We start from the raw sequence: 17,173 nt of genomic DNA on the forward strand, positions 1-17,173 counted from the left end.
AATTAGGTTTATCCAAAGTTTAAGTCATGTTTAAACCATTTAATTATAAAACACTTTAAATTATAACCTTTAGGTGAAATTATTAGCTATATGTACTGCCTAGGTATATGTACAATTGATTTATAGATTTTCTTGTAGCCAAGTTATATACTTATCTATTATTCTCAAACCTGAATGTAAATACATTGGTGCTGTGGCAAATGATATGGCTCCATGAATTCCGTCCTCTATGTGTTCATGTGTAACTGGAACTCCTATATTTCTGAGTCGGGTGACATAAATAAGTCCATCATCTCTTAGAATGTCATGTTCACATGTGATGATATAAGTTAATGGCAAATTTTGTAACTGGGAGTCATTGACTAACAAAGGTGACAGTCTACTATCCAGAAGTGCTGGATAGGAAGCATTCATCTTCCCAAGAACGGGCTCCCTATAAACATGGTTCTTCTTATACTTCTCAGGAAGGAAGTGACTCCAGTTCACAAACTTGAACAAGTCTCTTGATCCTTCAGGCATGTGGTCATTTCTCAGTATTGCCTCTGGTAGTTCTTCATCTTCTGTTAGATATCGGATTGACACCTTAATTGCTAACTTCCTTGACAAAAAGGGACCGTTTTCATACTCTCGATAAGATGGTGTCCACGTATCAATTACCTGTAGCTTAGGGTATATTATGGCTTGTGCCTTAATTTTGTTTCTGTATTCTGGATCATTTTGTAGCTGTAAAGAAAACACACGGTGAGTGTTAATGAGTCAACAGCTTTAACGAAAAAGAATTGGTAACTTTGTTTTAATGTCCTGAGGTAAATAAATTTATTAAACTGAAATAGTGTCTGAGTATTGCTCTCATAATATTTACTCATAGTCTGAAAAACGAGACTCTCATTCCACCGTCTTGATACTTGGCAGCCAAACAAGACCATGAGCTGGAGAATTCTACTAGAGATGGCAGAATGGCTATATTCTAAAATACTTTTAGTTTTTGGTGACAGGTTGTTTTTATCTATCTATCACATACTGTACTCCTGTATTAGACTCCGATATAACTTTAACCTAGGCCTGTGTCATCATGCCCACCTTGCTTATGTTGACATACAGGAATCTACAATAGCAGAAACAATGAATATAGTGAAATAGCATGTCAAAAACCCATTCAGATGGACCATGAACAAGGTATCCAGATGGGGGACATCTTAGCAAAACTCTTCCCTTTCCCAATCTTTCACAACTCACAGCCTTTTGTACGGTCACACCCATGCTTTTGGGTGGAGTGGTCACTCTTACCCCAAAGTCAATGTGGTGTTAAATTTTGTATAAACATGGAGACCCTCTCTCCCACTGCCCTTGCTCTTAGAACCTCAGAAGGAAAACCACTGCAGTTAGAGTGCTATCCTCTGCCTCCTCAGTTAGAATAGTCAGCTCAGGCAAAGAGGTATATAGTACCCACTGTGTCATAAATTGCTTCAATTATTTCTAGTCTTTTTTGTGAAGGTGCCTTTATAAATTGTAGGAGATTCCCCAAAGGATTGGAGATGTAGGAGAGGCAATGGTTTAGCAGAGATTCCTCATGCCTCCCACTGTGACTGACAAAGCAGGATATACAGGATGACAGCAGGCCAGGAGAGGGCCTGCTGGTAGGCACTATCAGAGCAGGTCTTAGCAAGTCAGAACCAGCATAGAATCGTTTCTGTGGTAACATAGAGCAATGGAAAGAAACAGGGAGGATGGAGGGATAGATGAATCTAGAAGATCCCATTATCCTTAAGTGTTGCTGGTGTGCAACTGAACGTATTTTGTCACAAATATATTAATACTAATAGCCATACGTCCTCCCCTATACTGCCTGCTAATCTAGGATCCAATGTCTCCACCTTATTTTAAGAATTAAGTAAAATTTAATCTTCTTCATTTACATGGGATATAAAATGTCCAATGAAAATTATTACATGTGCTGTGGCAAGACCTTTGGAGCCTATATAGGGACCCTGCAGTGTCTAACCCCAAGTTTTCCTCGTTTGGACTTTTATTTCACTTTGTTCTGATAGAGACATTACTCTAATTCTTCCTTCTTGGAATATGAAAGTATTTAATTCGTTTATTATCTTTTGGGAACCCACAGTAATAGACTTTGAAATTTTAGAGAAACTGGGTATTTTAGCTAGCATTAAAACTTATACTAAACAATTGTTCATAGTTATTGTTGTGTAATTTTTTTAAAAAAAATAGTATGATAATGTAGACTCGATGTTGTGACTATATTCCAAGTAGCTGGGGGCTGTTAAAAAGAGATTGCAAGCTCATGGCATAGCCATATTACAGAACAGATTCAAATTCAGCCTGGGATGCTTAACAAGAAACCAACTCAAGAAGAGCTTAAAAAGAGGTAGTTCCGTAGTTCCATGGTAGATCATTTGTCTAGTGAACATATATCATTAGATTCAGTACACACTAAGCACATGTGCGCGCACACACACATACACACACACACACAGAATAGTATTATGAAATTCTTATGCTACATCACCTAATTTCTTTACTACAACCATATCTAAATCTAAAATAATGCAAAAGAATAAATTGTTTGGTTATGTTACATTTTATAACTTACAGTAAAAACATCATTCAGACACAATAATTAAAGTACTTCCTTTGAGTTAGGACTAAATTGTGCTGGTTCCAATCATACATAACACACATAACATACCAGTTGAGTCACTGATCCTACCAAGGCACCCCCAGAGCTGTCTCCTGAAATACAGATGTGAGCAGGATCCACGCCATATTTTTCCAGAACTTTATCCTGGAGAAAGAACTTGATCGCAAAAATACAATCTTCAAGGGCAGCTGGGAATAGATACTGAGGAGCAAGTCTGTAGCTTTAGAGGTAAATCAAACAAACAAAAAAAAGAAACAAAGAAATTAAGATACTTATGATTAGGGTAAAGTATCTAATTATCTCTAAAATATACTAGCAGATATACAAATAAATTTTGGCCCTACTTTGAACCTTTAAACCTATCAAATAAACCTAGTCTTAAAATAAATAACTTCTATTTTAAAATAAGACACTGGTTTAGAAGTGTTTTTTTATCTTAGTGCAATGAGGAGAAGAACAAGATACCATATATTCTCACCCTAATGAAGCCTGTAACTTCACCAAGCCCTGAAAATGCAGTTGGTGACTCAAAAGCAATTCATGATCATGGATGAGATTATTCAAGAAATTTAAAATCACAAAATCTGAGAGCAAAGTGTTGGTAGTTGTCTTCAATTAGAAATTTATTTGGCCAAAATTTCATAGAATTGTAGAATTTCATTTCCTAAGCATGAGGATTTGAATTAAAACAAGCAGTTCGATATGTGGATATGTAAGCTATTTCAATGAGCATTATTAATATACTGTGATTCATTAGACAAAATATATAATATCTTCACTTCCTCATCATCACGCCCATCTCACTATGCATTCCTTTGTAGAATCATGTTTCAAATGCTCTATTTTCTTTTATTCTTACAATTAGGATTAGAAATCTTGAATTATTTATAGTTCTATAATAAACAATATTATTCATATAGTCCTTATAAATTTTTAAATTTAAAGGTGTCTCTAAGTGTTTAAAAATAGCATAATATCAACCATGAAACATCAAAATACAATTTTAACTGAAAGTGAAGAAAAACGTTGCTTGCAATATTTTAGAATCCTTAAACTAGATATAATTTTACTCTCTTAAAATCTTATGTAAATTATAATGTGATAAAGTTGGTTATATTATAATGATAAAGGCATGCTTACATTACAACTATGCATTGAAAATTTCTCAAATGTAAGTGATTCCACTTGCTTTAAAGCAGTGTCTATGAGCATGACATTACTGAACCTGCTAGTTCATGCTACCTGACTTTATTATACCATCAGAAAAAATTCTTCATAATGTTTCTGCAAAAATCTATAATTTTGTAAATCCATTCCTATGTTATAAAATTCGGAGGGAAAAGCCAATTTTCTCCAACCTCATAATGAGGCATAAGAAGTATAGAATATACCCAAAAGGTCATAAAACAATTGCAGGTAATCAACTTTCTGGTATATTGTTGAACATTTGAACAAAAGTCATGAATTAATAAGAGTTGCCATTGAAAAGGTTCTTGAGATGTTTGAGTGTTTTCCAACATTTTTTCTAATTGATATTACTTGGCCCAAAAATGACTATAACATATATTGATTGCTTCTACCCCTCATGATGTGGGATTTCCCTCTGTATGCTGTCATAATCATTAATGAATAAAGAATTGCTTTGGACCTATAGCAGGGTAGAACTTAGGTAGGCATGGAAGACTAAACTGAATGCTAGGAGAAAGAAGGGCAGAGTCAGAGAGAAGCCATGTAGACCTGCCAGAGACAGACAGCCTAACTTCAGCTGGTAAGCCACAGCCACATGGCAATACACAGATGAATAGAAATGGGTTAAATTAATATGTGAGAGTTAGCCAATAAGAAGCTAGAGCTAATGGGCCAAGCAGTGATTTAATTAATACAGTTTCTGTGTGATTATTTTGTGGCTTAGCAGCCAGGAACTAACAAGCATCTTCCTTATTAACCCCTTAGGTATGATGAATATACACTAGAGGCGTATTACCTAAGTAGGATTTATGTTCTTAAAGCTGCCACTGCTCTATTGGCAAAGATGTTCGCATCTCTGCTTCTCATAAGAGTCTACCATGGCAGAGATGAATGCAAAATGGAGGTTTGTTGAGGAAATTTTGATATTATAAGGTTAAGAAAACAATTTTAACCCCAAATTTCCAAGCAGCAATCCAGCCACCACTGAGGATTTTGCAACTTGTACTGTAAACTAGCTTAGGTGGGAGGGCAAGGACACAATACTAAAAATAGCCAGTCTCTTACTCTGGGGCTACCACAACAACATCAAGTCTGCTGGCTGTTATTCGGTTCACGAAATCATAGGGCCGCATCTCTGAAATGAAAGACATAAATACAGAACAGAGGTGTGTAAATGCCAGGCAATGGAAATCCAGACACATCTATGAATCCTAAGAGAAATCAGAATTGTGATTACTTAATGAAAATCTTGCAGTCTTCACTTTGCCCACCACATGTAAAAAAATCTCCACTGGAGTTAGAAAACCTTCCTTAACTCCTACCCACTAAATCCCTCCTAACCCAGGCCAGAAGAGAAGAGTCTTGCTAGGTCACAATGAAAGAAGCTTGCTATGCCTTGATGACCTGCTTGGGTTTCTCAGAAAACTTGCTCTGTCTTCCTGTGTTGCCAGCTTCACCTGACTCCAGTTTCACAGCCTGGTGCGCTGTGACTGCTCTCCTGCCTCTCATTTCTGCGGTCAGTTCCATCTGGAGGAGGCTGTGGCTGAGCAGTACTGAAGGACTACACCAGGCATTGCCTCACAGACAGTGACTGACGAGCAGTGGTGATGATCACAGTCCCCAAGCTTAAATAGTAGCAAGCTATCCTTTCATAGAATTTATATTTTACTTTACAGGAGAGGAAAAAGTTTATAACTTGACTCTCTCAAAGTAACCATGTTCATACCATAAAATTGGCTATAAATCAGAACTCTAGAAGTAAGTTGAAGATCATATTATAATAATTATTATAATATTCATAAATTTAAGTAGTCACCTTAATTCATCTATCTTTAATGATCTTTTAAAGTTCTCAGACTTTTTAATAAAGGGACTTTAGTTTACCTAAAGCCTAATATACTTCTCAGGATAATTTTTTTAAATGTTTTTTTTATAATAAGAGGCTTAGGTTTAAAATAAACTTTAAATTGCAGTTTTGAACATAATTGAAAATTTTAATTGTAATTAAAATCAATCAGCATATTCTTGTTTACCATATTTTTACACAAATTAAGTATGGATTGAATTAATTGTTATATCAAGAGGTAGGGACAAAAATAAGTTTATTATGATTAAAATATTAGCAGAAATCAATGCAAAATTTGTCAGCAAAAACCAATTAATTAAAAAGTGTGTTTATTATATAAAACATAATGGCTACTGTCAAATGGAATTTCAAAGGAAAAATTAACTCATTGCAGGAGAAGGTGTAACAAAATCATGAGATGCAGAGAATTGCATTTCATATAGCAATTGCAATCAAATTAAAACACAGATTAAAAAGACACTTACTGCAGCTTCCTGTGACATAAGCACCACCATGAATGAAAACGATAGCTGGTCTCGGTCTTTCAGACTTTCTTTTTGGCAAATACAGACGAACAGGAATGTTACTGAAGTCTGTGTCAATCACTGTAAGGTTTTCATCTGAAATTGCCTCTATATTTTGAGTTCTCATTAATATGAAGAAAAAATCTTCAAATTTCATTAGACCCATATTTTCAAATAATGTGGCCTATCAAAACAAAATTCAAATGCATGCATTTTTTTCTATTTTAGTAACACTAAATTCACATAAAGATGCAATGTGAAGAAGAGTAAGTACTGAAATAATGCCATACTGTGTATAGCACATCCTTCACCAAAGGAGAAACGCACATCTCAGAAGATGGAGAAGAAAGGTGTGGAAACACAGAAGGGAAAGATGGCTGAAATACAATGTCTTCCAAACACGACAAGACACTTGCACGTATCACCTCATAGATGCTCTGGTTATCTGTATGAGATGTGCACATGACCAAATCAAATAATGTGGAAGCATTCACTGAGGCTTTGAAACACAAGAAGCTCCAACCCCTACTCAGAAGCTACTGACAGTTAATGTCTACTGGGTATAAAAGTATTAGATACCTTCACAAATATAAAAAGTTACACTGGCTCCAGCACATGGCTCTGTGTCCATAGGCAGCACTAACTGGATGCAGTGAGTTATGAAAAATATTTTTTAAAAAGACATGATGTTGTGAGGGCTATGCAATATGAAAGTTCTGGGAGAAGTTGTAGGTGAAAGTAGAATAAATATGATCAAATATAGATATAAATATAAACATGAAAGATAAATGATAGATATAGTTATCAGTAAATATATATTTTATTTATATTTTCAAAACAATAAAATACTAGTCAAGCACTATGTAAACTGAAATGAGAAAATATTTGCACTAAATATATCAAAGGATTATCTTTACTTTAAAAAAACATGAAAGTATTGCTAGACTAAAAAAATCAGATTTATTACATGTCCCAATGCATGTTTTCTTATTTTATACTCTAGAAATCTCAATAAATTCATCTGTAATAAGACATGCATAATATTAGGCCAATCAATATTTCATGAAAGATAAGGGACTTGTAAAGAAGGTCCCACACAAACCTCCGGGAATACTGACACTTATTGGTTGCTGAGAGGGGAGATTCCATTTTCAGTGGGGTAGATAGCCAGCCTTGTTCTGGTACATTATGCGCCCCCATGTTAAGGCAGGACATTAATTAAATTAGTGGGGATTCACAAAGAAAACTTAAGAGTATAAAGAGGAAATTTTGAGAACAGTTTCAGAAAAAGAGTTGAATTCATTATGTAAATTTATGAAACTGTCAAACAATAATAGCTCATTATGAATTTAAAATATATCTAAAACATACAAAAATTGAAATCAAGATAATCTCATTTGATACCACAAATTTTTGCTATTGTACTTTTCATTGGGTTGAGTTCTTATTAACTTAGTTTTACCTGAAAATACCAACTGGAAATAGCTCTTTATGCTTCTTTTCTTTGTATGTCTTTTCCCAATATTTTATTTTTATTCATTAAATTTAGTTTCAGTGTTGAAAGTTTAACTGCGTGTTTGTGTTTGTACATGTGTGTGTGTGTGTGTGTGTGTGTGTTTGTGTTTGTGTTTGTGTGTGCAGGCATGTGTGTACCATATTTATCAATGGGATCCAGAGAATACATTCAGATGTTGAATCTCAGTTTTCAACTTATTTGAGTTAGGGTTTGGTGTTCTTTGACACTCCATATGCCAGTTGAGATAACCCATAAACCTTCAGGGATTCTCATATCCCGTCTTCCCATGCTACTATGGAAGCTGTGGGGTCACAGATGGATACGACTATACGTACTTTTATGTGGGTACTGGACTTCCAAACTCATCTTTTCCTAACAAGTGATTTACCCACCAACCCATCTTCTTTGTCTTCAACTTATTTCAAAATTAAAATATAATGAGTAAGTAAGTATTGCATTGTAAGCAACATCCAAAATTCTAGAATTAACAAGCTACCCGGCTGCTTAGACAGTTACATAAAGGTTTTCCTTAACATTGGGACATCTTTACTCAGCCTACAAGCCTAGAGTGCCTTGCAGATTTCTCAGTGAAGTAGAAAATTCGAAGGACTCTTTTACCTATTCTGGTAAAGTTTGTCAGTCACTTTCTTCTGTGTCCTGCAGAATGTCTGACAGACTCTTTCATAAAGTAGGAACCTAAAGGATTGTCCCTCCTTCTTTTGAGAAGTTCATCAGTTATTTTCCTGTGAGTCCTGCATGTCCAGTTTATACAGCATACAGTCAAACAGTCCAGGCAAGAGCAGTTTCTTATCCAAATGGCTAGCTTTGTCACACTAAAAGCAAACTCTACAAGGAGTTTATTCAATGCCCATCATCCTCTTGAAGTAATTGGTGCTGCCAGGAGCAGATGTCTCACATCCAAAGAATTCTAAGTTCTTAAAACATTTTAAATGCCATATTCTGTAGCCCTCTGAAATGTTCGAAGATTATCTATCTTTCTGAAATGTGACTTGTCATATCTGGAAAACCTAACATGTCTATAAATTTGACTACTATAAATGACTGTTTATTTGTATTTCTTAGCTATATGTTACATCTTTAAATAAGTTGCATAATCACAATACTTTAAATAAGAGTGGAAATATACAAATAGTATAACAAAATATACTTTAAATTTGTATCAATAGACCAAAATTTATACTAATATAAAGTATTTTGAGTTAAACAGTTATTTTTTGGATTAAGGTAGATTTAATAATCTAAGTTTTTTCCCTCATTTCTTTATCATATTCCCCTTTTTTTCTTTAGAAATTGACTATGACCATTAACCATTTATAACCAACCTTCTTTAAATGAAATCAAAGATTTATAAACAGTGTTTTGGAATTTGGGTATAGTTTTCTATGTTACTTTCTACTGATTCGGGGCACTAGTAATCTTTTGGGGATCGTAAAAAAATGCAGAATTACATTAAAGTCCTGACTGGGGGTATTTTGTGTGGTTGGTCCATCTCTTCCAGTAGTCTTGAAGCTGTTGTGGATGTTGAATCACCTGGGCCATCATCCCCAGTGGATACCTTTCATAAGGTCTTGCTCAACCAAACCATATTAACCTAGAAGGAACCCACAGCTTTTCATCTCCTATGGAAACAAAAGCAGAACTGCTTCTCCCTCCAAAGCAACATATCTTCTAGTTACATCTTACAAATATGTTTATTTTTTACTTTTGTTTTAAAGTTATGACATTTTAAAAAAATATTTCAGTTGGTTTAATTTGTCAGTACCTCCTTCAATCTTATGTCTCTCAGCCGCTGTCCTTTGCTTTTGAGCAACCAAAAAAGAATCAAATTAACACAATAGTATACAGGATCCTAACTCCTTGTGTATTTTTTATTTTTGTCTGGCAATTTTTTTTGTGTGTGTGTGTAGTTTTTTCGAGACAGGGTTTCTCTGTAGCTTTGGAGCCTGTCCTGGAACTAGCTCTTGTAGACCAGGCTGGCCTCAATCCTCAGACTCACATAGATCCACCTGCCTCTGCCTCCAGAGTGCTAGGATTAAAGGTGTGCACCACCACTGCCACTGACTTTTTAAATAATACTCTATATCTCTTTAAAGACTTTGTCTTTTTAAATTATGTTTTCTATAACTGTCCAGACCCATTTTCTTTCTTTCTTAAGCCTAATCACATTGTTAAACACATAAAAACCTGTTGTGAAGTTCTTCTGTCTAGACCTCTTTTTACTGTGTATCTTTCAATTTTCCATCTATATTTATATATTTCATAATTCTATGTTACATTTGAGGACACAAAGGCCAAATTTTACAATCCTTTGCTTTCAAAATACATTTATATTGATAGATGATAAGTATTGAGTCGCTTCAATGATAGACGAACTAGTGATGGTTGTACTACTCCAGGACTAACCAGTGATATATGTACTAGTCAGGGATGATGTCATAACCATTTATAAAATGGCATTTCTCCACCCTCACTTCCCTACTGGTCAGTCAACAACATGGGGCTTTAAGAAGCCCAAACCAGGATAACTCAACTAACTTTGTACTCGGAAGAAAATGCGTCAGTTATTGTAATGATTAGTTTGACTGTCAGTTTCATACAACCAAGATCATCTTTGGAGAGTCTCCTCAAGGAACTTTCTAGATCATGTTAGCTGGTAAGCATGTTTATGGGGGAAATGTCTTGATAACATTAATTGATATAGTAATATACAGCCTTAAGGTAGGAGGTTCTGTTCCCAGATTTGGCCCTGATTGCTAGCTAAATATAATCATGCATGCATTCCTTTATCTTCTGTCTTGATTGTTAAAGTGATGGCACATCAATACCATAGCACCCCGATTGTCCTGAAATAATGGCCTGTATTTTTTTGTGGACTCTCACCTGGCTTTTTACCAGGGTATGTTATCACAGAAACTTGCGTGAAAACAGAACAGTTGTCTAGCTTAGGAAGATTGCCATTCGTCTCCAGCAGAGTAACCTGTGTCTTCATTTACCATAAATTTCAGTGTCTTCTCTGACCATTCACTGTTTTGTGCATGTGTTCTCCCTAAACCTTCCTCTTCCCAGAGTACCTATAAGACTTCCAGACAGAAGTACATTTTGGTAAAAAATAACATGGTGTACTCTTGAGTTCAGTTATTGAATTTGTCATTATAAAATCTGTATTCTAGCAACACAGACCTAATATAGAAAACAGCAGTAGCAAGTGCCAAGATGTGGCCCTTGAGCATCAGAATGCCTCTGAGACATGTCAGGAAGCACATGTGTCACACAGCACACTCTCTGCCCATGAAGATGCAGTGCAGCTTGCCAGTGAGCTTCCCAGATGGGCTCCCACAGCAGACTAATTCAAAAGAAGATATGACAGCCAGATAGCTCCCACAAATAATTATAAAGTGATATGAAAAAATCAGAAATAAATGCCACTGTCGTGATGTTTTCTGATTATTAAAAGATACTTTAACATTAACACAGAACTTATATAAACCTGTATTGAAATTATCATCACCATTTAGGTAACTGTTAACACACTTAAAACTGATGAATGTAAACCAAATATAAGCTTTTTTTGGAACGAGAGTGCACAATTTGAGTACAGGAAGCCAAAGAACTACCTAAAAAGAAAAAAAAAAGATACTAAAACAGGAGAAGGAGAAAAATAAATCAAAATTTTATGATATGAATGATTTTACATGTGAGCTTAAGAAGACATACGAGCCTTTCTTAGAGCCATCAAATATATTCAAGCATCTGAACAATTACTCAAATATTCCTTTAGTAATACTGGTTATTTTTGCTGTCAGTATATACTTAACTTTAGAAGTACACATTTACAAACATTGCATCTTCAGTAGATAATAAAGCTTGTTAGCAATTAACTCAAATGTTAACTACATGAACTATAATATTATTTGTTAGGTAAAGCATTAGAAAAAGCAAAGTCTCTCTCAAAATACTGACTCAATACACTTCATGTATATATTTGTAACAAGGCCTCCCGATTTCCCAGGAAAAATATATTACCGTAAGCGTTGCTATTTTCGTAAGAATATCTATGAGTCTCAGTTTCCAGGGTTCTTCAATGTTTTCTGGTATGGGTATATAAGTATAATAAGCAAGAAGGATGCAAGATAATCCAAAGAGCAGCGTTTTATTCCCCATGATAAAACTCCAAACCTCTCTCTGCTGATAGTCAAATTGCTATCTCATATATAAATTGCTAAACAGTCAGACAAAGGTAGCAGGCCAAGTCTTCCAGACAACACGGCAATAAAGCAACTCATTTACTATTCAGTTCTAAGATCAGGCCACTGTTGTAACAGGTAATGCAGCTGTGCTTCTTTGTGCAACACAAGGCACCATAAATAATCTATTGAAAATTGGGTCAAGAGTAAAACCATCACGAGAAGATCAAGTTCTTTCACATCAGTGAAACACATCTTAGTGAGACTCACAGCACAGCACAGGAAAGATTAAAATCCACTTTCTGGTGTCATTTTAACAAAGTAGTGGCAAGAATTTTAAAAAAAAATTATAAGCAACCTTTAATCAACCCAAAGACTAAAGCCTATAGCACAGATTATTTTAAAAAATAAAATATACTGTGTCAAGTGAACAGTAGGAAAGCACTAGAGGGCGGGAAACTAAATGCTAGTCAAAATTACATACATAATTCACTTAATGAAGAAATATTTGGGCAGTATTAATCACACATTGAAGTTAAACCTTGGGAATTCATATAGCTACTTGCATAATCATGAGAATATTATATTACATTAAACAAAGATTTGTTGCAACATAGTATTATGTTCTGTGTTAAGTAAGAAATAAATATTTGAATAAACCTGACATATATCTGTTCTTTTATAAAATTTCCTTGCTTTTCTTTTCATTGTTCTAAGCTCTGTCTATGCATATTATCACAGAATGAATTTCTTACTTGAAGCTACTTCCAAGTTACTATAAGAAATTTGAGGCAGAAACTGTTAGTGGCATGGTTAATTGTTCCATGTTGTTCTTTGCTATGCTTCCCAACGCTGTTTTCACATCTACCAGAAAAAAAATTATGTACAGGACAAAAATGCCTTGGGCAAATAGAAAAGCACTGGAGAAACCAGGAAAATTAAACACACAGCTTACCTCTCTCCCTGGAATGCTAGGAATGATGTATTCTTACAATTTGGTAATCCATTACTGTTTGATGAGATAGACTCTGTCTGTATTTTCCAGAATTAGTTTTTCCTTAAGCCCTTTCTCCGTAAACCTGGAGCATCATTTACAGACCATTTACCCACCCTTATGAATGATGTCACTTGTGTTTTACAAAGGCTAAGTGACTCCTATGTTATCTTGAGACCAGGCCAGTCTTAACACCCATCAATACTATGTTTACCTTAACACAAGCTTTCTAAACACTAAATCATGGGCAGTATCTCTGAGACAGCAGTTCCAATTCTTGTGAAAGAAACCTGGTGTACTTTGTAAGGAATCTCAGTGTAAATGTCTTAAATTGTGCAATTTGGACTGACTTAATTGTTATTGGAATACCTTATTAAAAATTATACTATCCTTAAACATGGCTAAAACAAAATGATCTGGACCAGACGCTAGAAGTCCTGGTTTCAGCACAGGTTACAACAAAATCAGACTAAGTCATTCTTATCTCTTTGTGGACCATTTTCCCCCTACCTGCTATAAAGCCGGAAAGATAAACACTACAAAAAAATCAGAAAAAGTCATTCTTCCTCAGCATTTGGGAATAAATATACGGCTGCTGGATAGAATATGCTGAGAAGAGCAGGATATAATTATGCATTCCGAAGTACATATGCCTAGTTATTGGTTGTTCAGCTCTTTATTAGACCAATCAGGTGCTTTGGGCAGACAAAGTAACACAGCTTCACAGAGTTAAACAAATGCAGCATAAAATATTGCAGCACATCTTTGCATCATTAAACAAATATTCCACAACATAAGTAAAAGTAAAACATTTTAAATTAATATTTCACACTATTTTCCCCTTTTTATTTAAGTTGAAACAAAAAGTTTTAAACTTTAATATGGTAAAACTAAATACAAAAAAAGCAGCTATCAAGTAACAATTACCTTTACAATATTTTGTCCATTTGTATTTAGGAAGTTGATAGTAAATATTGCATTATTTATTTCATCTTAGTGATTCCAACATTTTATACCTAATTTATTTTCTATCATAACTAAAGAAAACTACAACTCTAATTATTTAGTTTTTAACTCCATCAAAGATCCCAGAAGGAAGATGTAACATTACCTGACAACAGAGATATCTGGCTGCCTGGACAATCACTTAAAGCTGATCGTCAACATTGAAGCACCCATCTTTGACCTGATGTGGGTCTCTATCTCTATCTCCATCCTTTCCAGGATTAAGGCTCTAGGGTGATATTCAAGATAGTCATCAGTCTGACTACTGAACAAGGCCAGTTTAGGCACCCTCTCCTCCACTGCCCAGGGTCCTAGCTGGGGTTATCCCCATGGACTCCTGGGAACCCCTCCAGAGCCAAGCCTCTTGTCAACCCCAAAATGGCTTCCTCAATTAAGATATCTCCTTTTTTGCTCCCATATCCATCCTTCCTCCATCTCAACCATCTCACTCCCCCAGGCTCTCCCCAACCCTCCACTTCTCCTCTCCCTCTCCCCCTCCTCCTTTTCCTCTACTCTCCCTTCTTGCCCACATGCTTCCAACTTTTTTCTGGCAACCTTGTCTGCTTCCAATTTCCAGGTGGCTCTATATATGTTTTTCTTTGGGTTCACCTTATTACTTAGCTTCTCTAGGATCATGAACAAGGTTCAATTTCCTTGTTTATTGCTAGAATCCACTAATGAGTGAGTACATGCCATATTCATATTTTTTGGTCTGGGTTGTCTCACTCAGAATAGTGTTTTCTACTTCCATCCATTTGCATGGAAAATTCAAGATGTCTTTGTTTTTTATCACTGAGTAGTACTCTAATGTCGTAGATGTTTTTCACTTTCTTTTTCCATTTTTCAGTTGAGGGGCATGTGGATTGTTTCCAGGTTCTGGCTATTACAAATAATGCTGCTACAAACATAGTTGGACAAATACTTTTGTAGATTGATTGAGCACCTCTTGGGTATATTCCCAAGAGTGTTATTTCTGGATTCTGAGGTAAGTTGACTCCCAATTTTCTGAGAAACTGCTACACTAATTTCCAGAATGGTCGCACGTTTGCACTCCTACCAGCAATGAATGAGTGTTCCCTTTACTCCACATCCTCTCTAGCATAAGTTATCATTTATGTTTTTGATTTTAGCCATTCTGACAGATTTGAAATCAATTTTGTTAGATATTAGGGTAGCCACACCTGCTTGTTTCTTAGGTCAGTTTTATTGGAAAACCTTTTTCCAACCCTTTACTCTGAGGTAGTGTCTGTCTTTGAGGTTGAGGTGTGTTTCTTGCAAACAGCAGAATGCTGGATTCTGTTTTTGTAACCATTCTCCTAACCTGTGCCTTTTTATGGGTGAATTGAGTCCACTGATATTTAGCAATATTAATGACCAGTGGTTGTTAACTCCAGCTACTTTTGGGTGGTAGTGTTTGTGTGATTCCCTTTTTTGAGTTGTGTTGGTGAAGGTTTATCCAGATGTCTGTGTTATTATGGGTGTTGTTAGCTTCCTTGGGCTGAAGTTTTCCTTCTAGTACTTTGTGTAAGCCTGGGTTTGTGGATACATATTGTTTAAATCTGTTTTTGTTATAGAATATCTTGTTTTCTCCATCGATGGTGAAAGAAAGCTTGCAGACACCAGAACTTTACTCAGTAAGCCACAGCCTCATGCTCGTCATGATACACAGATTAGTGTAGATGAGCTAGTTTAGGATGTAAGGCCTAGCCAATAAGAATCTAGAGCTAATAGGCCAAGCAGTGATTTAAATAATATATTTTCTGTGTGATTATTTTGGGGCTGAGCAGCTGGGAATGAACAAGCAGCCTCTTACAACACACAACAAAAGCCATTCTTTGTAGTTTTAAACCTTTTCAAGTATCTCTTTTAACATTTTGTCTGATTTAAGGAGTCTCAGTTAAAAGGAGTCAAATAGAGATGCTTCTCTGCAGAGAACACCGAATCCTTCTGCTGACTGATGCTGAAGAACTTTCCTTTCCTTAAAGACTGAGTTTTGTTAAATCCTACAGAATGCGGCAAATGGTCACACTTACATTTAACACATAGTATGTTGTAGGGTTTGCTAAAATTGCTAGGAACATACTTGCATGCACATACATGTGTGTGCATGTGTATGTGTAGCGTGTGTGTATGTGTGCATGTGTGTGTAGTGTGTCTATGCGTGTAAAGGGGATTTATTGGAATGATGTATAGGCTGCAATTCAGCTATCTAACAAGGGTTAGCTGTGAACAGAAAATCCAAGAATCTAGTAGTTCCTCAGTCTCACAAAGGTGGATATCTCAGTTTGTCTGCTGTATATGCTGGAATTCCAAAGAACTAGGCTCCAATGCCAGTCAAGGAATGGATGTGCTAGTAAACCTGATTCAAGAAGAATCAGGCAAAGAGCAACAGCTTCCTTCTTCCATGTCTTTGTAGAGGCTTCCAGCAGAAGATGGGGCCCAGATTAAAGGTGGGTCTTCCAGCCTCAATATTCTCATGAAAGGTGTGTGTCTCCCTACCGCAAAGTCCATATTAGAAATGGATGAATCCACTTCAAAGCAAGCAGAAAATCTCTCACAGGTGTGCCATTCATTTCTGAATTGTAGTTCGTTACTGATGTAGTCAAGTTGACAACTAAGAATAGCCATCAATCACACTAATCTTTTGGTTTTCTAACTGTATGTTCTTGTTTTGTCAAAGCTACAAAAGTGTGATAAGCAAGCTTATTAATATAATAGGGGGTTTTCACATGTAGAGTAGAGATATTTTCAAATCCTGTCCAAATATAAAGTACTGTTTAAAAAAAGAAAAAGACTGTCTAGGAGTGTGCTGAGCTCATTCCATGAAAATGACATGAATGGAATCCAGAAAGACATAAGACCAAGAAACACAAAACAAAGTAACAGGTTGGTTTTAAAGCACACTCTTCCATATGGGAGGAATCTTAGGCTGGGAATCTGCTAATCAGGCTCTGGGTTAGGAGCTTTATGGGGCCTCTGAGTTCTTGCCTTTCCACTTTTGGTTATGTTTAGAAACTTACTTCCAACCCATCTCCCATTTTTTCTTATTTTATTTTATTTTACCAAATGTCTTCTCAAAGAATAAACTGTCGCTTGAGGAAACCCACATAGACTTTTCTTGTCTACTTGTGACCTTCTAACCTTCCTTCAATTTGTGATTAATAGTTAACAAAGACAAACAATTCTCATCAAGTCTGGTTTGATAAAAGATGACCAATATTCTTTTTCTTGTACAA

The 17,173-nt window shown here is 35.6% G+C and overlaps 1 protein-coding gene across 1 annotated transcript; it reads right to left on the reverse strand.

Annotated features, from left to right (window-relative positions):
* Positions 1 to 120: 120 nt before the first annotated feature.
* LOC142836539 (arylacetamide deacetylase-like 2) lies at positions 121 to 11,915 on the reverse strand. The gene is made up of 5 exons (XM_075950828.1): positions 11,778 to 11,915; positions 6,179 to 6,401; positions 4,913 to 4,982; positions 2,708 to 2,879; positions 121 to 723 (listed from the first exon to the last, which is right to left on the reverse strand). Exons 1-5 carry the CDS (start codon positions 11,913 to 11,915, stop codon positions 121 to 123), a joined length of 1,206 nt encoding a protein of 401 aa, XP_075806943.1.
* Positions 11,916 to 17,173: the final 5,258 nt, after the last annotated feature.

The sequence above is a fragment of the Microtus pennsylvanicus genome, chromosome 16, assembly GCF_037038515.1.
Source record: "Microtus pennsylvanicus isolate mMicPen1 chromosome 16, mMicPen1.hap1, whole genome shotgun sequence".
NCBI lineage: Eukaryota > Metazoa > Chordata > Mammalia > Rodentia > Cricetidae > Microtus > Microtus pennsylvanicus.

Coding starts and splice junctions, on each gene's coding strand:
- LOC142836539 (XM_075950828.1), bottom strand. CDS start 11,915: ATGGGGAATAAAACGCTGCTCTTTGGATTATCTTGCATCCTTCTTGCT. Junction 2,880..4,912: donor GTTGTTGTGGTAGCCCCAGA/GTAAGAGACTGG, acceptor TTACCTCTAAAG/CTACAGACTTGCTCCTCAGT. Junction 724..2,707: donor TAGGATCAGTGACTCAACTG/GTATGTTATGTG, acceptor TTTTCTTTACAG/CTACAAAATGATCCAGAATA.